The sequence below is a fragment of the Salmo salar genome, chromosome 01 (assembly GCF_965601325.2).
Source record: "Salmo salar chromosome 01, fSalSal1, whole genome shotgun sequence".
Taxonomy (NCBI): Eukaryota; Metazoa; Chordata; class Actinopteri; order Salmoniformes; family Salmonidae; genus Salmo; species Salmo salar.
In genome coordinates, this window is record NC_138291.1 from 166,296,835 (window position 1) to 166,320,725 (window position 23,891).

General features: G+C 45.0%; 1 protein-coding gene across 3 annotated transcripts in view; it reads left to right on the plus strand.

Annotated features, from left to right (window-relative positions):
- The window catches only part of LOC106569503 (electrogenic sodium bicarbonate cotransporter 1), a 110,271-nt gene that overhangs the window by 79,014 nt on the left and 7,366 nt on the right, over positions 1–23,891 (plus strand). For all 3 annotated transcript variants that reach the window (XM_082955932.1, XM_082955930.1, XM_014140945.3), the window contains exons 17-24: positions 5,699–5,812; positions 7,100–7,261; positions 7,610–7,788; positions 9,624–9,696; positions 11,450–11,518; positions 11,799–11,972; positions 17,074–17,238; positions 18,626–18,728. In XM_082955932.1, coding sequence (XP_082812058.1) covers positions 5,699–5,812; positions 7,100–7,261; positions 7,610–7,788; positions 9,624–9,696; positions 11,450–11,518; positions 11,799–11,972; positions 17,074–17,238; positions 18,626–18,728 — 1,039 coding nt within the window. The remainder of the gene's footprint in view (positions 1–5,698; positions 5,813–7,099; positions 7,262–7,609; positions 7,789–9,623; positions 9,697–11,449; positions 11,519–11,798; positions 11,973–17,073; positions 17,239–18,625; positions 18,729–23,891) is intronic.

Here is a 23,891-nt window from a genome sequence, read left to right on the forward strand (position 1 = left end):
AAAGAAGGGTCAACTCTGCAAATATTGACTCTTTGCATCAACTTCATGGAATCGTCAATAAAAGCCTTTGACACTTATGAAATGCTTGTAATTATACTTCAGTGTTCCATAGTAACATCTGACAAGAATATCTAAAGACACTGAAGCAGCAGACATTGTGAAAATTCATATTTGTGTCATTCTCAAAACCTTTGGTCACGACTGTATACAGTTGAAGTCGGAAGTTTACATACACCTAAGACAAATACATTTAAACTCAGTTTTTCACAATTCCTGTCATTTAATCCAAGTAAGAATTCCTTGTTTTAGGTCAGGTAGGATCACCACTTTATTTTAAGAATGTGAAATGTCAGAATAATAGTAGAGAGAATGATTTATTCCAGCTTTTATTTCTTTCATCACATTCCCAGTGGGTCAGAAGTTTACATACAATCAATTAGTATTTGGTATCATTGCCTTTAAATTGTTTAACTTGGGTCAAACATATCAGGTAGCCTTCCACAAGCATCCCACAATAAGTTGGGTGAATTTTGGCTCATTCCTCCTGACAGAGGTGGTGTAACTGAGTCAGGTTTGTAGGCCTCCTTGCTCGCACACACTTTTTCAGTTCTGCCCACAAAGTTTCTATAGGATTGAGGTCAGAGCTTCGTGATGGCCACTCCAATACCTTGACTATGTTGTCCTTAAGCCATTTTGCCACAACTTTGGAAGTATGCTTGGTGTCATTGTGCCAAGCTGTTTAAAGGCACAGTCAACTTAGTGTATGTTAACTTCTGACCCACTGGAATTGTGATACAGTGAAGTATAAGTTAAATAATCTGTCTGTAAACAATTGTTGGAAAAATTACTTGTCATGCACAAAGTAGATATGCCAAAACTATAGTTTGTTAATAAGAAATTTGTGGAGTGGTTGAAAAACAAGTTTTAATGACTCCAACCTAAGTGTATGTAAGCTGACGACTTCAACTGTGTGTATATATATATATATATATATATATATATATATATATATATATATATATATATATATATATATATATATATACAGTTGAAGTATATATATATACATACACACACACACACACAGTGCCTTCAGAAAGTATTCACACCCCTTGACTTTCCCCACATTTTGTTTTGTTACAGCCTACATTTCAAATGGATTACATTTAGATTTTTTGTCACTGGCCTACACAATACCCCATAATTTCAAAGTGGAATTATGTTTTTATTTTTTTAACAAATTAATTACAAATGAAAAGCTGAAATGTCTTGAGTCAATAAGTATTCAACCCCTTTATTATGGCAAGCCTAAAAGTTCAGGAGTAAAAAATTGCTTAACAAGTCACATAATAAGTTGCATGGATAGTGTGCAATAATAGTATTTCACATGGTTCTGTAGCCCACACATACAATTTTCTGTCTGGTCACTCAGTCGAGCAGTGAATTTCAAACACAGATTCAACTGTAAAGACCAGGGAGGTTTTTAGAAGAAGATAAAACAGACAGAAAAAAAACAGACAGACATTGAATATCGCTTTGTGCATGGTGAAGTTATTAATTACAGTCACTACAAAGATATAGGCACCCTTCCTAACTCAGTTGCCGGAGAGGAAGGAAACCGCTCAGGGATTTCACCATGAGGCCAATGGTATCTTTAAAACTGTTACAGAGTTTAATGGCTGTGATAGGAGAAAACTGAGGATGGATCAACAACATTCTAATTGCTCCACAATACTAACCTAATATACAGAGTGAAAAAAGAAGCCTGTACAGAATAAAAATATTCCAAAAGATGCATCATGTTTGCAACAAGGCACTAAAGTAATACTGAAAAGAAAGTGGCAAAGTAATTCACTTTTTGTCCTGAATACAAAACGTTATGTTTGGGGCAAATCCAATACAACACATTACTGAGTACCACTCTCCATATTTTCAAGCATGGTGGTGGCTGCATCATGTTATGGGTATACTTGTAATTGTTAAGGATTGGGATAAAAAAATAAACGGAATGGAACTAAACAAAGGCAAAATCCTAGAGGACAACTTTGTTCTGTCTGCTTTCCACCAGACCCTGGCAGATTAATTCACCTTTCAGCAGGACAATAACCTAAAAAACAAGGCCAAATCTGCACTGGAGTTGGTTACCAAGAAGACAGTGAATGTTCCTGAGTGGCCGAGTTACAGTTTTGACATAAATCTGCTTGAAATCTATGGCAAAACGTGCAAATATTGTACAATCCAGGTGTGCAAAGCTCTAGAGACTTAACCAGAAAGACTCACAGCTGTAATCGCTGCCAAAGGTGATTCTAACATGTATTGACTCAGGGGTGTGAATACTTATGTAAATGAGATATTTATGTATTTCGTTTTCAAGAAGTTTGCAAACATTTCTAATAACACAATACCCCATAATGACAAAGAGAAAACAGTTTTTTAGAAATTTTAGCAAATGTATAAAAATAAAAAAAACATACGTTATTTACATAAGTACTCAGACCCTTCGCTATGAGACTCGAAACTGAGCTCAGGTGCATCCTGTTTCCATTGATCATGCTTGAGATGTTTCTACAACTTGATTTGAGTCCACCTGTGGTAAATTCAGTTGATTGGACATGATTTGGAAAGGCACACATCTGTCTATATAAGGTCCCACAGTTGACAGTGCATGTCAAAGAAAAAAAACAAGCCATGAGGTCGAACCAATTGTCCGTAGAGCTCCGAGACAGGATTGTGTCAAGGCACAGATCTGGAGAAGGGTACCAAAAAATGTCTGCAGCATTGAAGGTCCCCAAGAACACAGTGGCCTCATCATACTTAAATGGAAGAAGTTTGGAACCACCAAGACTCTTCCTAGAGTTGGCCAAACTGAGCAATCGGGGGAGAAGGGCCTTTATTCAGGGAGGTGACCAAGAACCCGATTTTTCACTAAGACAGACCTCCAGAGTTCCTCTGTGGAGATGGGAGAACCTTCCAGAAGGACAACCATCTCTGCAGCACTCCACCAATCAGAGCTTTATGGTAGAGCGGCCAGATGGAAACCACTCCTCAGTGAAAGGCACATGACAGCCCACTCTGAGTTTGCCAAAAGGCACCTAAAGGACTCTCACACCATGAGAAATAAGATTATCTGGTCTGACAAAACCAATATTGAACTCTTTAGCCTGAATGCCAAGTGTTACGTCTGGAGGAAACCTGGCACCATCCCTACGGTGAAGCATTGTGGTGGCAGCATCATGCTGTGGGGTTGTTTTTCAGAGGCAGGGACTGGGAGACTAGTGAGGATCAAGAGAAAGATGAACAGAGCGAAGTACAGAGAGATCCTTCATGAAAATCTGCTCAGGACCTCTGACTGGGGCGAGGGTTCACCTTCCAACATGACAACAACCCTACGTACACAGCCAAGACGACCCAGGAGTGGCTTCGGGACAAGTCTCTGAATGACCTTGAGTTGCCCTGCCAGAGTCCGTACTTGAACCTGATCAAACATCTCTGGAGAGACCTGAGAATAGCTCCCCATCCAACCTGACAGCGCTTGAGATGATCTGCAGAGAAGAATGGGAGAAACTCCACAAATATAGGTGTGCCAATCTTGTAGCGTCATACCGAACAAGACTTGAGGCTGTAATCACTGACAAAGGTGCTTCAACAAAGTACTGAGTAAAGGGTCTGAATACTTATGTAAATGTAATATTTAAATAAAAAATTCTATAAACCTGTTTTTCCTTTGTCATTATGGGGTATTGTCTGTAGTTTGATGAGGGGGGGAAAAGCTGATTTAATCCATTTTAGAATAAGGCTGTAATGTCACAAAATGTGGAAAAAGTGAAGGGGTAGGAAAACTTTACGAATGCACTACCAGTCAAAAGTTTTAGAACACCTACTAATTCAAGGGTTTTTCTTTATTTTTACTATTTTCTACATTGTAGAATAATAATGAAGACATCAAAACTATGAAATAACACATATGGAATCATGTAGGAACCAAAAAACTGTTTAACAAATCAAAATATATTTTATATTTGAGATTCTTCAAATAACCACCATTTGCCTTTGACAGCTTTGCACACTCTTGGCATTCTCTCAACCAGCTTCACCTGGAATGCTTTTCCAACAGTCTTGAAGTAGTTCCCACATATGCTGAGCACTTGTTGGCTGCTTTTCCTTCACTCTGTGGTCCGACTCATCCCAAACCATCTCAATTTGGTTGAGTTCGGGTGATTGTGGAGGCCAGGTCATCTGATGCAGCACTCCATCACTCACTCTCCTTCTTGGTAAAATAGCCCTTACACAGCCTGGAGGTGTGTTGGGTCATTGTCCTGTTGAAAAACAAATGATAGTCCCTCTAAGCCAAAACCAGATGGGATGACATATCGCTGCAGAATGGAGCCATGCCTGTTAAGTGTGCCTTGAATTCTAAATTAATCACTGACAGTGTCACCAGCAAAGCACCCCCACACCATAACACCTCCTCCATGCTTTACTGTGGGAAATATACATGCAGAGATTATCCATTCACCCGCTCCGTGTCTCACAAAGACACACCGGTTGGAACCAAAAATCTCAAATTTGGACTCCAGACCAAAGGACAGATTTCCACCAGTCTAATGTCCATTGCTTGTGTTTCTTGGCCCAAGCAAGTCTCTTCCTATTATTGTTGTCCTTTAGTAGTGGTTTTTGCAGCATTTCGACCATGAAGGCCTGATTCACACCGTCTCCTCTGAACAGTTGATGTTGAGATGTGTCTGTTACTTGAACTCAGTGTAGTATTTATTTGGGCTTCAATATCTGAGGCTGGTAACTCTAATGAACATCCTCTGCAGCAGAGGTAACTCTTGAGTCTTCCTTTCCTGTGGTGGTCCTCATGAGAGCCGGGTTCATCATAGCGCTTGATGGTTTTTGCGACTGCACTTGAAGAAACTTTCAAAGTTCTTGAAATTTTCCATATTGACTGACCTTCATGTCTTAAAATAATGATGGACTGTCGTTTCTCTGCTTAATTGAGCTGTTCTTGCCATAATATGGACTTAGCCCTATTTGGTAAAAGACTATCTTCTGTATACCACCCCTACCTTGTCAAAACAAAACTGATTGCTCAAATGCATTAAGAAGGAAAGAAATTCCACAAATTAACTTTTAAGAAGTCACACCTGTTAATTGAAATGCATTCCAGGTGACTACCTCATGAAGCTGGTTGAGAGAATGCCAAGAGTGTGCAAAGTTGTCATCAAGGCAATGGGTGGCTATTTGAAGAATCTCAAATATAAAATATGTTTTGATTTGTGTAACACTTTTTTGTTTACTACATGATTCCATATATTTTATTTTATAGTTTTGATGTCTTCACTATTATTCTACAATGTAGAAAATAGTAAACATAAAGAAAAACCCTTGAATGTGTGAAGGTGTTCTAAAACTTTTGACAGGTAGTGTATATGTATGTGAAACGTCGAAAATTTGATTATTATGGTTAGCACACCCTGATTAGCTCAATGAGTAAAGGAACTACACAGGCCATAATGGGTTAGCTGAAAAACATTCTGCTCCACCTTAGAATTTTTTTTGTGTGACGTAAATTCAGTCTTTCCCTGGACGTAACATTGAAAAAGGGAAGTCCTTACTGTATTGCCTCAGCCAAAAGCTTTGCCTAACTGTCAACTGTCAAAATCAACATGATGTTCCAACCCCTATTGTACCGTAGGTGAGGAAGCTGATCAGTGATTTTGCCATCATCCTGACTATTGTTATCTTCTGCGGAGTGGATGCCTTTGTCGGAGTGGACACACCCAAGCTCATCGTGCCAACTGAATTCAAGGTGAGAACCTGGGTGGATTTCAGTAGTATTGAGACTGGCCTTGTTCTAAAACTTTGACCTTGTATAATGTCCACAATCCTGTGTTTTTATTTTGTTCTATAGTGCACAGTTTCACACATGCATTGACGTTAGTAATAAGGCTTTAAATTCAAATACAAGCAAAGGAGTATGTATTATACTCTGGTCCAGGTTTTGATTGAAGTGCTATCATTTTCTAGAATTACACAACAGGGACTGGTGTATCAATCTGATCTCTGCCTGAACAATGCTGCCTTGTCTTAGGCAGACATAAAGTCTTTGTAATCATTGTTATAAAGTCTTGTATAATCCAGTGTACTACTGCCCGAGATCCGGAAACTCAGACACAGAACCAGTCACTGAGCTTATTACCTTATCTTAGTTTACCTTACTTCACTGGGACCTAGGCTGTCTCGAGTGATGGAGGGCCTAGGCTGTCTCGAGTGATGGAGGGCCTAGGCTGTCTCGAGTGATGGAGGGCCTAGGCTGTCTCGGGTGGTGGAGGGCCTAGGCTGTCTCGGGTGGTGGAGGGCCTAGGCTGTCTCGGGTGGTGGAGGGCCTAGGCTGTCTCGGGTGGTGGAGGGCCTAGGCTGTCTCGAGTGGGGGAGGGCCTAGGCTGTCTCGGGTGGTGGAGGGCCTAGGCTGTCTCGGGTGGTAGAGGGCCTAGGCTGTCTCGAGTGATGGAGGGCCTAGGCTGTCTCGAGTGGTGGAGGGAGTGTGGGTGAGGAGGGCTGAAGTATCGGTTCTGAAGTTAACCGCCCTGTTCTGCTCCAATCCCCCCCAACTGGAAGCCTCTTCCCCAGAGTAAAAAATATGTATCACATTCTGCACATGTGTTTCTTGACCTCTACTTTACGCACACATTTTTGTGGTCACCCTCCCTTCACATTTCTTACTGTCAATTGTGAGAACAGAGTAAGTAGCCTGTTCTCTGGGCAGCCGAACAGTAGAGTAGAGAATCCTGCACATGCGCCGATGCTTAGGATTTTTTGGCTATTCGGAAGAGGGTTTGGAAGAATTCGGAAACTGCAGCCACTCAGTTTTTTAAATGAGGGGAAACTTTTTAGGTTATTGTCTGGGCAACCGTAATATAAAATATATTCCATGAGTTAGTATAATGTTATAACAACAAAATGACATTTCTAACAACATCCTGCAACCATGAATGTTTACTTGGCAAGTATGATGTGTATCTGTTGTCTTGTGTGTTTATCCACCCTGACCGACTATATAACTGACTGGCTGTGTCTCTCTGCTCCTGGTCCCCAGCCCACCAGCCCCAACCGTGGCTGGTTCGTGCCCCCATTTGGAGGGAACCCGTGGTGGGTTTATCTGGCAGCAGCCCTCCCTGCTCTCCTGGTCACCATACTGGTGTTCATGGACCAGCAGATCACCGCCGTCATCGTGAACAGGAAGGAGCACAAACTTAAGGTGGGGGGGGGGGGGGGTGGAGGGGAAAGGGAGGGGTGGATGTAGAGGAAGGGAGGATGGGAGGGATGGAAGGGGAACATTGTGGGATGAAGGGCCTCTGGGTCAGAGGGGTAAGGAGATGAGATAAGATAATGTCTTAAGATAAGAGAATGAGGCACAGCAGAAGAGGGAAGAAATGGCTTTAGGGGGTAGGTGAAGAGGGGTAGAGACTGAAATGGGAGTTCTGGGGGTGTTTTTCAACACTTTGTATTGGATGTTACATCAATAGTAACTTGTTTAAGGAACTAGACTCTGTTTGCTTGTGGTTAGCGGTTACTGAGACACCTTCTTCTCTCCTGGTCCTCACAGAAAGGGGCAGGTTACCATTTGGACCTGTTCTGGGTAGCAATACTACTGATCGTTTGTTCCTTCATGGGCCTGCCCTGGTACGTAGCTGCTACTGTCATCTCCATCGCCCACATCGACTCTCTGAAGATGGAGACCCAGTGCTCTGCCCCTGGGGAGCAACCCAAGTTCCTGGGTGTCAGGTGGGTGAGCGGGGAGGGAGGTGGGGAGGAGGGGAGGGAGGGTGGGAGGGAGAGAGGAGGGAGTTGGGAGGTAAGCGAGGATCAGTGGAGCGAAGAGAGTTATCAGAGCAGAACGATTCCTGTCTCTTTCACATGCAGCCTACAAAGGCCTTAGTTTCACTTTGTTGCCATTCCCACACAATGGTATTTATTTTTTATTTATTTTTAATTGCTACATGACATTTTACAATCCCCTAGACAGGGCTCTAAAGTGACACAAATTTGATCGCAAAAGTAGTTTTATTTTGGGAGCACTGTGCGTCTAGAAAAAATATCTCCCAGATAATGGCATAATTGTTGTAATAATAAGGTTTCACTATACCGTTGTTTCCGAGTGCCCTAGAGTAAAAACACGAAGCCGCTAGATCTGCACTATCATCTAGGATTGATGTGCATTTCCGGAAATACACTAGTGTCTCCCGTGGACCGGCTCATACATAAAGCATCCTCCATTCAGGCTGCAAAGGCATCATTTTCCTCCTTAACTAGCTCTAATGGTGAGCTGCCATAAAAAACATATACTGTCTTAATAAAACAACATTTTCTACCACCATTTTCATATTTTCTGACAACTTAGGATATTGCACACAGCATTCAGCCAAGGGTGTGCAACGTCCTAAGTTGTCCGAAAATACTAAAATGGTTAAAATATCTGACCCATATGGCGCAACATTTTTACCTTCTTCCTATAGCGGATCGCCGAGACTGCATTTTATATTCAAAATTCATAAACCATTGTAACGTGGGTCGTCTAAAGGAGACAAAGGTGCGGCGTGTGAAGTGCTCATATTTACTTTTAATGAATATACTTAAACAAAACAACTGAAACCAGTTCCGTCAGGTGACATACACTAAACAGAAAACAACTACCCACCAAACCCAGGAAGAAAAACCCCTACTTAAATATGATCTCCAATCAGAGGCAACGAGGATCAGCTGCCTCCAATTAGAGATCAGCCCAAACAATCCCAACATAGAAATCGAAAAACTAGAACTTAAACATAGAAATAAAAAATATAGAACAACCCAAAACACCCCCTGTCACGCCCTGACCTACTCTACTATAGAAAATTACATCTTACTAGGATCAGGACGTGACAACCATGTCATGGGCCATTCGAAAACTACTTGCGTGTCGTTAACCATTTGTTTACACTTAAGTCATGTTACATCATTGGCTAGCTCGCTAATAACCTGGTGACTACCTATATCCAACATTTAGGGGCAGAGAAAGGAAAAGGGATAGTTTCTTCAGGAGACCAATGATTATAGCAATTGATTGAATGAGATCTCTTGCATGTAGTCATCACAAACCTGACGTTTTTAAAGAGATAGTGTGCAATTTTACACAGTGCTTTTAGACAATGTAGAAACCTAGTATACGACAATTGACTTTGTAATTTCAGTGACAGGTATAAGTATAAACATTTGTGCTTTTATAATAAACAAACGTCTTTACAGTGTTAAATATTCATTTCTAGGCCACAACATGAGCTTTAAAAGTAGCTAGAATTCATATAGGTCTAATATAAGATTTATCTCAATCAACAACAAAAACATTTCATCGTATATTCTGGTGCTGCTAAATTTCATGTGGTGCTCCCAACTCTTACAAGTTGGGAGCACCAGTGCTAAAAACTGATAATTTAGAGCCCTTCCCATAGCACTAAATGAACATGTTGAAGTTATTTGATTGTCACATCAGAACAGTGGTCAATAGTTTGGACAGAAAAGTTAGTAAACTGACTGTGGTGTCTGTACAATGTGATGTGATGAACTATGCTTTCTTACCTCAGAGAGCAGAGAGTGACCGGTGTCTTTGTCTTCGTTCTGACTGGACTGTCTGTCTTCATGGCTCCCATCCTCAAGGTAACACTTCAAACACCTGTTCCCTTTAAATCTGTCTATTAATTTCCCTTAAATCTATAATAATATATGCCATTTAGCAGACACTTTTATCCAAGGGGATTTACAGTAGTACTTGCATACATTATCATATGTGTGGTCCCAGCAGGAATCTAACCCACAATCCTGGTGTTGCTCTAGCTACCAACTAAGTTACACAGGACCACAAATCGACATGGTCATTCCCTTTAAATCTTACTGGATTACTGTCCTCCCCTTTAAGTGGAAAATCCCATCACTCATTCAAATTGTGAAATATTGTAGTCATCCAATTAGTGAGTGGCCTAATTGAGGTGATGTGAAATAAACATGTTCATCATCGGGGCTTAGGCTCAGTTTGCAGCTCAGTGAGTAGGTTAGTCAGGTTTCTGGTTCTCTTGTTAATCTGACCATCATAAATATAAAAGCTGTCATTGTCATTACAGTGAGTGGGAATGGTCCTCCCCCTTGTGGACACTTTAGGGTAGTAGAAATGATGAGGCCGCCTGTGCTCTTCAAAGGTCCTTTCTATAAAATAGTGTTAGTCCCAGGTGCGTAGGTATCAAAACTAGGAATACTTAGATGGAAACCTGCACGCTGGTGAAAATAAAGATCCAAACCTGATGCTTAAATACAAAAATCAAAATTATTTTATTTGGTCATCATGATGCCAAAAAGGGGAAAAACAAAATATAAATGTTTTGGCAGAAATTACACAATCAGTGTAATAGGTAGGCACCCACACCTGGCTTCTGTTTAAATAATAATTACATATGTCACATGATCAAGAAAGAAAATCAGAACACCTATAAATCAGTACCTAGTACAAGTGGCGCAGCGGTCTAAGGCACTGCATCTCAGACACCCTGGTTCAATTCCAGGCTGTATCACAACCAGCTGTGATTGGGAGTCGCATAGGGCGGTGCACAATTGGCCCAGCGTCGGACGACGCGCCTGGTTAAATAAAGGTTACATTTCAATAAAATATAAAAATAAAAGTACAATAGAATGCATGATCTATGCATTATGTATATAATATACATTAGCGGACAGCGAAACATCATCATGTGAACATTTCATCAGAATAAAGAAGACATGAAAGTAATGGCTCGACAAGACAAGAATAGAGAGCTAGAGACGACAAGCTACTACCTGGGGGATATCTCTATCTCTAATGAAGATCAGATCTTAAGCTTCTACTCTAGTACACTCTAGTAACAGCACATTCTATCAGATCTGTTCAGAGGTCAGCCACATGACAGGTCGTCTCTAGTAACAGCACATTCTAGTAATGCCAGATAAGGTGCTTTGGCCATGTCGACAGACTGCTATTTTAGGCTGGTTCTGACTGTAAATGCATTGATCACCTACGTAGAATAAATGTGTGTGTTGTTTTGTTATACAGCACGTTATTTAGTACAAGCTAACGACATACACCAAAAAGGTTAACGAGGTGCAGATTAACAGACTATAAACTTCAAAACATTAGAAGGTAGCACACCCTGTCTATGTGTATGTATATCCCAGTGATTCATTGGAGAGTTAACGATGCAACATGTCGTCAAAAGTTATTTGTCTCTCACCGTTGTTATTGAAAACAGGGTTAATTAACCCTAACTTCATATCAGCCCTAAAAAATAGTAAAAGGGAGGAATGCTGTTTTTTGGTTATTATTTCTGTGGAAATACAACCTCTATTACCTTTCTCTCGTTCACCCATTCCTGTTCTGTCTTCCCAGTTCATCCCTATGCCCGTGCTCTATGGCGTGTTCCTCTACATGGGCGTGGCTTCTCTCAACGGTGTCCAGGTGAGTGACTCTGACCCAAAATGCAGTCTGAAATTCTAGGCGTTAGTGATATTAGTCCACTGCTAACCAACATGGTACACCAGTCGCATCCACTCCCATGTATCTGGGCCTTACCTCTGTACAACTGTAAGTCAAAGAACACTCAGATAGAGCCAAAATGGAGTCTGTAACTCTATGCCGATTAGTTATTAGCCCATCAATAATATTGTCTGCGATGCCAGTCGCATCCCCACCCCATGTATCCTGGCCTTACTTCTGTACGACTGTGTCTGTCCATCAGTTCTTGGACCGGCTGCAGCTGCTCCTGATGCCAGCCAAGCACCAGCCTGACCTGATATACTTGCGCCACGTTCCCCAGCGTCGTATCCACCTGTTCACCTTCATACAGGCCCTCTGCCTTGCCCTCCTCTGGGTCCTCAAGTCCACTGTCGCTGCAATCATCTTCCCTGTCATGGTAAGACTTAAGCATGCGACACACGTGCACACACACACACGTGCACACGTGCCACACACACACACACACACACACACACACACACACACACACACACACACACACAAAAGTTTATTTGTCACATGCGCCGAATACAACGGGTGTAGAGTAGACTTAACCGGGATATGCTTATGAGCCCTTCCCAACGATGCAGAGTTAAAAAAAGTACCACCAGGAATAAAATCCACAGAAATGGAGCTATATACAGGAAGTACCAGTACCAGTACCAGATAAATGTGCAGGGGTAATAGCTATATACAGGAGGTACCAGTACTAGATCAATGTGCAAGGGTGCGAGGTATTTGAGGTATAATGTACATGAAGGCAGGGTAAAGTGACTAGGCATCATAATAGATAATAATAAGAGTAAAATAAAGAACAGAGTAGCAGCAGCATATGAAGGTAAAAGTGTGTGTGTTTGTGTTGTCGGTATGTTTGTGTGTGTGTGCGTATGTAGTGAATGTGTGAGGGTTTTGTGTGAGGGTGTCAGTGTAGTGTGTGTGCATATAGTGTGTATATAAATGTATCGTTTTGTGAATGTGCATAGAGTCCGTGCAGACAGTCCGGGTAACCATTAATTAACTTCTGACCAGTGCTTGACTTGGGCCGGAGCTGATCGGAACGTAGTACCGGCACATTTCTGGGTAATTGCGTACCGGCTCCTCTATAAAAACAAAGTAGCCTATCTCTGGCCCAGATTCACACACAAGGTAAAAAAGGTTGATCAAAGCGGAATGAAGGCTGGATCTTCATTGAATAGTAATGGAGAATGGGCATTCATTTACTGATTCCGCTTTGTTTCAGTTTATTTACTGCTAGTCTGTGAATCTGTGTGTGACAGTAGGCTGTTTGAGATTTCGCAAGCCTGAATGGCATGATGCACTGTGCCAAGTCGTCAAATTAGGGTTTGTAAGTAAGGTCATGGAAATTAGTTTCATAATTGTTGTTAATGTAATTCATGTAAGCACACTTTTAAATAAGATCAGTCAATAATAAAACTACATATCAGCCATTATCGGAATGACCCTTCACATGTCTGTGGTGCTGCATGTGTACCAGTGTGAGTGGGCCTGTCACGTCCTGACCATAGAAAGATTTTATTTTCTATGGTAGAGTAGGTCAGGGCGTGACAGGAGGTTTTGTCTAGTTTAGATTTTCTATGTTGGGTGGTTCTAGTTTCTGTATTTCTATGTTGGCGCACTGGAGATCTGGAGCGTAGAGCTGGCACAACCCGTCCTGGCTGAATGTTCACTTTAGCCCGGCACGTGCAGGCGCTGGCACAGGACGCACTGGAGATACGGTGCGCATCACTGCATAACATGGTGCCTGTCTGGTCACGCGCTCCCTAAAGCGAGTGCGTCCACAGTCCGGAGCCTCCTGAGACGGCCTACAGTCCGGAGCCTCCTGAGACGGCCTACAGTCCGGAGCCTCCTGAGACGGCCTACAGTCCGGAGCCTCCTGAGACGGCCTACAGTCCGGAGCCTCCTGAGACGGCCTACAGTCCGGAGCCTCCTGAGACGGCCTACAGTCCGGAGCCTCCTGAGACGGCCTACAGTCCGGAGCCTCCTGAGACGGCCTACAGTCCGGAGCCTCCTGAGACGGCCTACAGTCCGGAGCCTCCTGAGACGGCCTACAGTCCGGAGCCTCCTGAGACGGCCTACAGTCCGGAGCCTCCTGAGACGGCCTACAGTCCGGAGCCTCCTGAGACGGCCTACAGTCCGGAGCCTCCTGAGACGGCCTACAGTCCGGAGCCTCCTGAGACGGCCTACAGTCCGGAGCCTCCTGAGACGGCCTACAGTCCGGAGCCTCCTGAGACGGCCTACAGTCCGGAGCCTCCTGAGACGGCCTACAGTCCGGAGCCTCCTGAGACGGCCTACAGTCCGGAGCCTCCTGAGACGGCCTACAGTCCGGAGCCTCCTGAGACGGCCTACAGTCCGGAGCCTCCTGAGACGGCCTACAGTCCGGAGCCTCCTGAGACGGCCTACAGTCCGGAGCCTCCTGAGACGGCCTACAGTCCGGAGCCTCCTGAGACGGCCTACAGTCCGGAGCCTCTTGAGACGGCCTACAGTCCGGAGCCTCTTGAGACGGCCTACAGTCCGGTGCCTCCTGAGACGGCCTACAGTCCGGAGCCTCCTGAGACGGCCTACAGTCCGGAGCCTCCTGAGACGGCCTACAGTCCGGAGCCTCCTGAGACGGCCTACAGTCCGGAGCCTCCTGAGACGGCCTACAGTCCGGAGCCTCCTGAGACGGCCTACAGTCCGGAGCCTCCTGAGACGGCCTACAGTCCGGAGCCTCCTGAGACGGCCTACAGTCCGGAGCCTCCTGAGACGGCCTACAGTCCGGAGCCTCTTGAGACGGCCTACAGTCCGGAGCCTCCTGAGACGGCCTACAGTCCGGAGCCTCCAACATTCTAAGAGTAGTCTAATTGACAACTAACTTACTGTGCATAGATCTCCCCTGAAACATTCATATTTGAGCCTTATATATTGAAGTAGCCGACCTTATCCATTTGATCCCAGATTTATTGAATGAGAGAATCATTTTAAAAAGACAAAAGTATTTGGATGTATTGTTACAATATTTTATATCTAGTGTGGCAACCATCCTCCAGGATAGTTACTGGGTGTGCAGGCTTTTGTTCAAGCCCTGGTCTAACCCCATTGTAGCCTTAATATCAGCTGCTCGATATGACCTTGAGAAGCGGACTTGGGTGTTTCAGGGCTGGATCAAAAGCCAAGCCTGCACACCCAGGTGCTCTCCTAATGGAGGGTTGACCACATGTTGACAACATGTGACTAACAGTGCATTTCTATGTGGGGGGCTAAGTGCCTTGGTCAATGGCAGGAGGTGGTAGGTCTACATGGGATCAGACACAGCAGCTTTCCAGTGTCAATAATGCTTATGTTTTCATGTAGGCTATAATACTAGCCATGAACTTTTGGTTAAAGGTCATACAGAGGTCATGGAAAAGGTGTATGAACCCTTAACAGTGAATATTCAGAGGTCTCTATAGCATAATGTAATTTAGAATTTCTGTGAACTTAGTCTAATGGACAGACTAGGAGCTCGGCCCCTGTGATGTACTGGGCTGTCTGTACCACCCTCAGTAGAGCTTTGTGGTCTGGTGGTGCATTTGCCATACCAAGCGGTGATACAGCCAGTCAAGATGCTCTCGATGGAGCAGATGTAGAACCTTTTGAGGATCCGAGGGCCCATGCCAAATCTTTTCACTCTCTGGAGGGGGAAGAGGCACTGTTGTGCCCTCTTCACGACTGTGTGGGGTGGTCCAAGGAACTTGAATCTCTCAACCCTCCACTACTGCCCTGTCAATGTGGATGGGGGCATGCTCTCCCCTCTTTCTCCTGTAGTCCACGGTAGTCCTTTGTCTTCCTAATGTTGAAGGAGAGGTTGTTGTCATTGCACCACACTGCCAAGTCTCTGACCTCCTCCCTGTAGGCTCTCATTGCCATTGGTGATCAGGCCAGCCACTGTCGTGTCTTCAGCAAACTTGATGATGGTGTTGGAGTCTTGCGTGGCCACACAGTCATGGGTAAACAGACTAAGGACACACCCTTGAGGGGGCCGCGTGTTGAGGGTCCACGTAGCAGAGGTGTTGTTGCCTACACTCACCACCTGGGAGAGTCCCGTCAGGAAGTCCAGGAACCAGTTACAGAGGGATGTGTTCAGTCCCAAGGTCCCCAGCTTGGTAATGAGCTTGGAGGGAACTATGGTGTTGAACGCTGAGCTGTAGTCTATGTACAGCATTCTCACATAGCTATTTCCCCTCTTGTCCAGGTGCGAGAGGGCACTGTGAAGTGCAGTTGAGATTGCGTTATCTGTGGATCTGTGTGATCTTAGGGCAATATGCGAATTGAAGTGAGTCCAGGGTGTCTGGGATGATAGTGTTGATTTTTGTCATGACCAGCCTTTCAAAGCACTTCATAATTACAGATGTGAGTGCTACATGTCGATGGTCCTGGTTACCTTGGAGTCCTTGGGAACAGGGACAATGGTGGTCAGATTAAAACATGTTGCGATTACAAACTGGGACACGTGGAGATTGAAAATGTCAACTTGTTTAAAAGTTTTACATCGGCCATGGAGAGCGAGATCACACAGTCATCCGGAACAACAGGACTCAATATTGTTTTCCTTGAAGCGAGCATAAAATGCATTTAGCTCGTTTTGGAGTTCTGCATCACTGGGCATCTCAAGGCTGGGTTTCCCTTTGTAATCCGTTATCGTTTGCTAGCCCTGCCACATACAGTACGTTTAGCATTGAAGCCGTTGTAATAGAATTCCACCTTCCTTCTATATTGTTCTTTTGCATGTTTGATGTCTGATCAGAGGTCGTAGCAGATTTCTATGTATGCGTCCATGTTCGTGTCCCCTTTCTTGTAAGCAATAGCTCTACCCTTTAGTCCAGCGAGGATATTGCCTGTAATCCATGTTTTTTGGTTTGGATACGTTTGTATAGTCACTGTGGGGATGACATCATCTATGCACTTATTGATGAAGCCTGTGAGTGATGTGGTAAACTCCTCAATGCTATCGGATGAATCCTGGAACATATCCCAGTCTGTACTCCCAGTCTTGTAGCCTCGCGTCTGCTTCATCGGATCACTTCCGTATTGAATGCGTCACTGGTACTTCCTGTTTGAGCTTTTGTTTGTAAACAGGAAGCAGGTTAATAGAGTAATGGTTAGATTTGCCAAAGGGAGGGTGAGGGAGGGCCTTATATGTGTTTCTGTGGGGAGAATAAAAGTGGTTTAGAGTTTTAGTACCCCTAGGCATGCACAGACACACATTCACAGGTACGTGTGTGAGAGTCCGACATACACAAACAAGTACACCTACAAGATGAAATGTACCAAGGAGCCAATAATAAACCATTCAAACACGTACAATACAGCAGTGACACATTCACTAAAACAGTATGGAAACCGTTACTAACAGACACAAACACACGATACTATACAATGCATCCAGCCACGTGCCCACCAACACAGTATATAGTAGCCATTATCTATCCCCACTGACGCGTCTGTGTCCGTCTCTCCAGATCTTGGCCCTGGTGGCAGTCAGAAAGGCCATGGACTACATCTTCTCCCAGCAAGATCTCAGCTACCTGGACGACGTCATCCCAGAGAAAGACAAGAAGAAGAAGGAGGATGAGAAGAGGAAGAAGAAACAGAAGAAAGGAAGCATCGACAGTGAAATCGATTTTGTAAGTCATTTTGAGGCTTTATTGAAAGTGGATCAGTCTGCTTGATTTCATGTGTTTCCCCCAAGGGATCTACCTTGTAGTAGTAACAGTAGTAGTAGTAGTAGTAGTAGTAGTAACAGTAGCAGTAGTAGTAACAGTAGCAGTAGTAGTAACAGTAGTAGTAACAGTAACAGTAGTAGTAACAGTAGTAGTAGTAGTAGTAGTAGTAACAGTAACAGTAGTAGTAACAGTAGCAGTAGTAGTAACAGTAGTAGTAACAGTAACAGTAGTAGTAACAGTAGTAGTAGTAGTAACAGTGGTAGTAACAGTAACAGTAGTAGTAACAGTAACAGTAGTAGTAACAGTGGTAGTAACAGTAACAGTAGTAGTAACAGTAGTAGCAGTAGTAACAGTAGTAGTAACAGTAACAGTAGTAGTAACAGTAGCAGTAGTAGTAACAGTAGTAGTAACAGTAACAGTAGTAGTAACAGTAGCAGTAGTAGTAACAGTAGTAGTAACAGTAACAGTAGTAGTAACAGTAGTAGTAGTAGTAACAGTGGTAGTAACAGTAACAGTAGTAGTAACAGTAACAGTAGTAGTAACAGTAGTAGTAACAGTAACAGTAGTAGTAACAGTAGTAGTAGTAGTAACAGTGGTAGTAACAGTAACAGTAGTAGTAACAGTAGTAGCAGTAGTAACAGTGGTAGTAACAGTAACAGTAGTAGTAACAGTAGTAGTAGTAGTAACAGTAGTAGTAACAGTAACAGTAGTAGTAACAGTAGTAGTAGTAGTAACAGTGGTAGTAACAGTAACAGTAGTAGTAACAGTAGTAGCAGTAGTAACAGTAGTAGTAACAGCAGCATGTTACTTTTTGTAGAACACTAGCACACTTAACTCATGACCTGTCCTCCCTCCTAACAGTCACACCACTCCTCCTATCCGAAACTATCCCTTCTGTGAACACTGTTCTCCAAATGAGAACTGGCTAACACTTTATGTTACGGTACTGAAATGAACACTGTCTGTCTGTCTCAGCACTGTCTTTTCCTACAGACATACATACGGTACAGATATCACCAGGTATTTGTGTAGAAACTACATTGTAAAATGATAATTACACAGCATGGATGACATTATGATTTACTTGTTTGTTTCTTTAAACGGCCCACCACTGGACGCCATTACAGTAGATACATGGGTCGTATTCATTAGGTACCAAACAGAAGCAAACGCAATGAAACAGGGAGGGACTACAGTACCTGAACTTATTTTGATTTTGATTTTCCATTGCAAAATGATTTGCTATAGTGTGCCCTAATGAATATGACCCAGGTAGTTAGTTGCCAATATGTTAAATGAGTTGAAGTAAGTAGCAGAAAGTATAGCCATTGTTATTCTCTCCCTCCAGCCCCCTGAGTACCCCTACAATGACAAAATCCCCAGTATTAAAATCTCCATGGATATAATGGAGACGGAGCCCATGTTGGGGAATAAGGATAAGGCCTCGGACAGTGAGTACAACAAGACTGCATGGGGTCTCGTACCCACAACTGCACGGGGCTTAGAGCCTTTTTACACTACACTTCTTTGACGACACATACCAGTTCCACAACACATATTTTGTAGTGTAAAGAGACGGATCTAGATTCAAATCTCTTTTCCAAGCCACCTCTTTAGGTAGTGTTGGACACTTCTGCACCACATACCCCCCTCTGAGGGGTATAGTGTAAAGACAATGGGAGAATCTCAATTGCATACTCCTCGCCTCCTTCTCAAAACCCATTAGATAAGAAAGCCAGAGGTCCGTCCCCTCTGACCTTCTCCTCCAATGGGTTTTGAGAAGGAGGCGAGGAGAGAGGACGCAAGGAATATGCAATTGAGATTCTCCCAATGGCTCTCTGACGCTAATTACCATTATACCAGTAGAGTAGACAGCATTTGTTGTCAGCCAAGACTTTTAAAAGGTCCACACATTTGTGAATCTTTTCATTAATCAAGTGTGCAACAGTATGTGCAATATGGTTTAGATAACAAACTCCTGTATAGTTTGAATAGCTATCCTTCTTTTGTTTGTCTCTGTACTGTGTATTTACGGTATGCTAATAACTGCACAGATGGGTAAAGTAAGGATAGTGTAAACAGGAAAGTTGCACATCTGTGGTGAAGAGAAAGAGGTCTTACTACACATATTTACGTATTATGTGTAAAATCAGTCTTAATGAGTGCTGCTAAGGCCTTCTTGGAAAGTTTATCTTACCTTCTTGCCTCCTTCCCCTCTGTCTCTATTTGTCTCGCTCACTCTGTCTCTTCTCTCTCGCTCTTTCTCGCTCTTTTTTTCTCTGTCTGTTTTTGTACTGTGCCTTCAGAAGTTATTCAGACCCCTTGACTTTTTCCACATTTTGTTAGGTTACAGCCTTATTCAAAAATGTATAATTTTATTTTTTTTAAATGTCTCATCAATCTACACACAATACCCCATAATGACAACCCCCCCCCCCCCAAAAAAAAAAGAAATATAACATTTACATATGTATTCAGACCTTTTACTCAGTATTTTGTTGAAGCACCTTTGGCAGCGATTACAGCCTGAAATCTTCTTGGGTAGGACTCTACAAGCTTGGCACACCTGTATTTGGGGAGTTTCTCCCATTCTTCTGTGCAGATCCTCTCAAGCTCTATCCGGTTGGATGGGGAGCGTTGCTGCATAGCTATTTTCAGGTCTCTCCAGAGATGTTTGATTGGGTTCAAGTCCGGCCTCTGGCTGGGCCACTCAAGGGCATTCAGAGACTTGTCTCGAAGCCACTCCTACATTATCTTGGCTGTATGCTTAGGGTTGTTGTCCTGTTGGAAGGTGAGCCCTCGCCCCCCAGTCTGAGGTCCTGAGCGCACTGGAGCAGATTTTCATCAAGGATCTCTCTGTACTTTGCGCCATTCATCTTTGCCTCAATCCTGACTAGTTTCCCAGTCCCTGAAAAACATCCCCACAGCAAGATGCTGCCACCCCCATGCTTCACCGTAGGGAAGGTGCCAGGTTTCCTCCAGACGAGACGCTTGGCATTCAGGCCAAAGAGTTCAATCTTGGTTTCATTAGACCAGAGAATCTAATTTCTCATAGTCAGAGTCAATTTAGGTGCCTTTTGGCGAACTCCAAGCAGGCTGTCATGTGCCTTTTTACTGGCCACTCTACCATAAAGGCCTGATTGGTGGAGTGCTACAGAGATGGTTGTCCTTCTGGAAGGTTCTCCCATATCCACAGAGGAATTCTAGAGCGCTGTCAGAGTGACCATTGGGTTCTTGGTCACCTCCCTGACCAAAACCCTTCTCCCCTGATTGCTCAGTTTGGTTGGGCTGCCAGCTCTAGGAAGAGTCTTGGTGGTTCCAAACTTCTTCCATTTAAGAGTGGAGGCCACTGTGTTCTTTGGGATCTTCAATGCTGCAGAAATGTTTTGGTACCCTTCCCCAGATCTGTGCCTCAACACAATCCTGTCTCTGAGCTCTACGGACAATTCCTTTGACCTTATGGCTTGGTTTATGCATGTCCAATCAATTGAATTGACCACGGGTGGACTCCAATCAAGTTGTAGAAACATCGCAAGGATGATTAATAGATACAGGATGCACCTGAGCTCAATTTCGAGTCTCATTGTCACGACTTCCGCCGAAGTCGGTCCCTCTCCTTGTTTGGGCGGTGTTCGGCGGTCGCCGTCACCGCCCTTCTAGCCATGTCTGATCCATTTTTCATTTTCCATTGGTTTTGTCTTGTCTTACATCACACCTGGTTCCAATCTCATCAATTACATGTTGTGTATTTAACCCTCTGTTTCCTCTCATGTCCTTGTCGGTGATTGTTTGTTTGTATGTGATGTGCAAGTTTTGGTTTTCGGAGTTTTGTGAGCACTTATTAAACGACTCCGTTTATACCAAGTTCGTTCTCCTGCGCCTGACTTCCCTGCCACCAGCACGCACCCATTACAGAATCACCGACCCGAACTATGGAGTCAGCAGGAGAAGGTACCCCGGCCATTGAGGTGGAGGAGCGCGTCCAGGAGCGCGTCCAGGAGCATGCAGTACTACTTCACCATCTTGGTACCGCTATGGATCGCGTTGTCCGGACAATGGACCGATGGGAGAGACAGGGAGTTCTTCCAGCGCCTCCACCAGCACAACCAAGGTCTCTCTTGAGCACCCCTTTCCCACCTGAACCCAGTGGGATCCGTCTCTCCTTGCCCCAGGAGTACGATGGGGGGGCTGCGAACTGCCAGGGGTTCTTATTACAATTAGACCTCTATCTGGCCACCGTTCACCCGGCTCCATCGGGCCATGAGAGGGTGTCCGCCCTCGTCTCGTGCCTCACCGGGAGAGCCCTGGAGTGAGCCAACACCGTGTGGAGAGAGGGAGATGCGGCGTTGGACCAGTTTTAGGAGTTTACCTGCCGTTTCCGGGCAGTCTTTGACCACCCACCCGAGGGTAGAGCGGCGGGTGAGCGCCTCTACCATCTGAGGCAGGAGATGAGGAGCGCCCAGGAGTTTGCCCTGGAGTTTAGGACCCTGGCTGCCGGCGCGAGATGGAACAACAGGGCCCTGATCGACCATTACCGCTGCAGTCTGCACGAGGACGTCCATCGGGAGCTGGCCTGCAGAGACACCACCCTCACGTTGGACCAGCTGGTGGACCTGTCCATCCGACTTGACAACCTGCTGGCTACTTGTAGACATTCAGATCGGCGTCTGGTAGTTCCATCCTCCCGCACCCCCTCTCCGATACCTATGGAGCTGGGAGGGGCGGTGTGCAGGGAGACCGGAGGGGGTTCCCGCTCGTGCACCATCTATGGCCGCAGAGGTCACACTGCCGGTCGGTGCCGGGTTGGTTCCTCTGGGAGTCGAGGCAGCAGGCAGGGCGCTCTGGCATAACCCCAGGTGAGCCGGCACCATTCTCACCCAGAGTCCTCTGTTGCACAGATGTTTGTGTTTGTCACATTCCCTGAGTTTTCCCCCGCATTCCCAGCATAAGGCGCTAGTCGATTCAGGTGCAGTTTGGAATTTTATTGATAGTGCTTTAGCCCATAGTTTAGGGATCCCCATTGTTCCCGTGGATGTGCCATTCCCCGTTCACGCCTTAGATAGTCGACCGTTAGGGTCAGGGTTAATTAGGGAGGTCACCACGCCTTTGGGCATGGTGACGCAGGGGGGTCATACGGAGAGAATTAGTCTCTTCTTTATCGACTCACCTGCGTTTCCCGTGGTGCTGGGCCTACCATGGTTAGCTTGTCATAACCTCACTGTTTCTTGGCCACAGAGGGCTCTCTGGTGGTCGCAAGAGTGCTCAGGTAGGTTTTTAGGGGTTTGGGGGTTTCCGTTGGTGCTACTACGGTGGAGAGTCCAGACCAGGTTTCCACCGTGAGCATTCCCCCTGAATATGCCGATTTACAAAAAGAATTTGACTCAATTACCACCTCATCGACAGGCCGATTGTGTGATAGATCTCCTGGTAGATGCTGCACTTCCCAGGAGTCACGTGTATCCCCTCTCACAAGTGGAGACGGAGGCTATGGAAACATATGTCTCCGAATCCCTGCATCAGGGGTACATTCGGTCCTCCACTTTACCCACCTCCTCGAGTTTCTTTTTTGTGAAGAAGAAGGAGGGAGGTCTGCGCCTGTGTATTGACTATCGTGGTCTGAATCAGATCACTGTGAGGTATAGTTACCCGCTACCGCTCATAGCCACAGCAATAGAGTCAATGCACGGGGCGCACTTCTTGACTAAACTAGATCTCAGGAGCGCTTACAACCTGGTGCGTATCCGAGAGGGAGACGAGTGGAAGACGGCTTTCAGTACCACCTCTGGGCACTATTAGTACCTCGTCATGCCGTACGGGTTGATGAATGTGCCATCAGTCTTCCAAGCCTTTGTAGACGAGATTTTCAGAGACCTGCACGGGCAGGGTGTAGTGGTGTATATTGATGACATTTTGAAATACTCCGCTACACGCGCTGAGCATGTGTCCCTGGTGCGCGGAGTGCTTAGTCGCCTGCTGGAGCATGACCTGTACGTCAAGGCTGAGAAATGCCTGTTCTTCCAACAGTCCGTCTCCTTCCTAGGGTATCGCATTTCCACTTCAGGGGTGGAGATGGAGAGTGACCCCATTGCAGCTGTGCATAATTGGCCGACTCCCACCACGGTAAAGGAGGTGCAGCGGTTCTTAGGGTTTGCCAACTACTACCGGAGGTTTATCCGGGGTTTTGGTCAGGTAGCGGCTCCCATTACCTCACTGCTAAAGGGGGGCCTGGTGCGCTGGCAGTGGTCAGCTGAGGCGGACAGGGCTTTTAGTCACCTGAGGGCTCTGTTTACCTCGGCTCCCGTGTTGGCCCATCCGGATCCCTCTTTGGCGCTCATAGTGGAGGTGGACGCGTCCGAGGCTGGGATAGGAGCTGTGCTCTCTCAGCGCTCGGGTACGCCACCGAAGCTCCGCCCCTGTGCCTTCTTGAAGAAGCTTAGCCCGGCGGAGCGAAGGGACTATGATGTGGGGGACCGGGAGCTGTTGGCTGTCATAAAGGTCTTGAAGGCGTGGAGACATTGGCTTGAGGGGGCTAGACACCCTTTTCTCATCTGGACTAACCACCGCAATCTGGAGTACATCTGGGAGGCGAGGAGACTGAACCCTCGCCAGGCAAG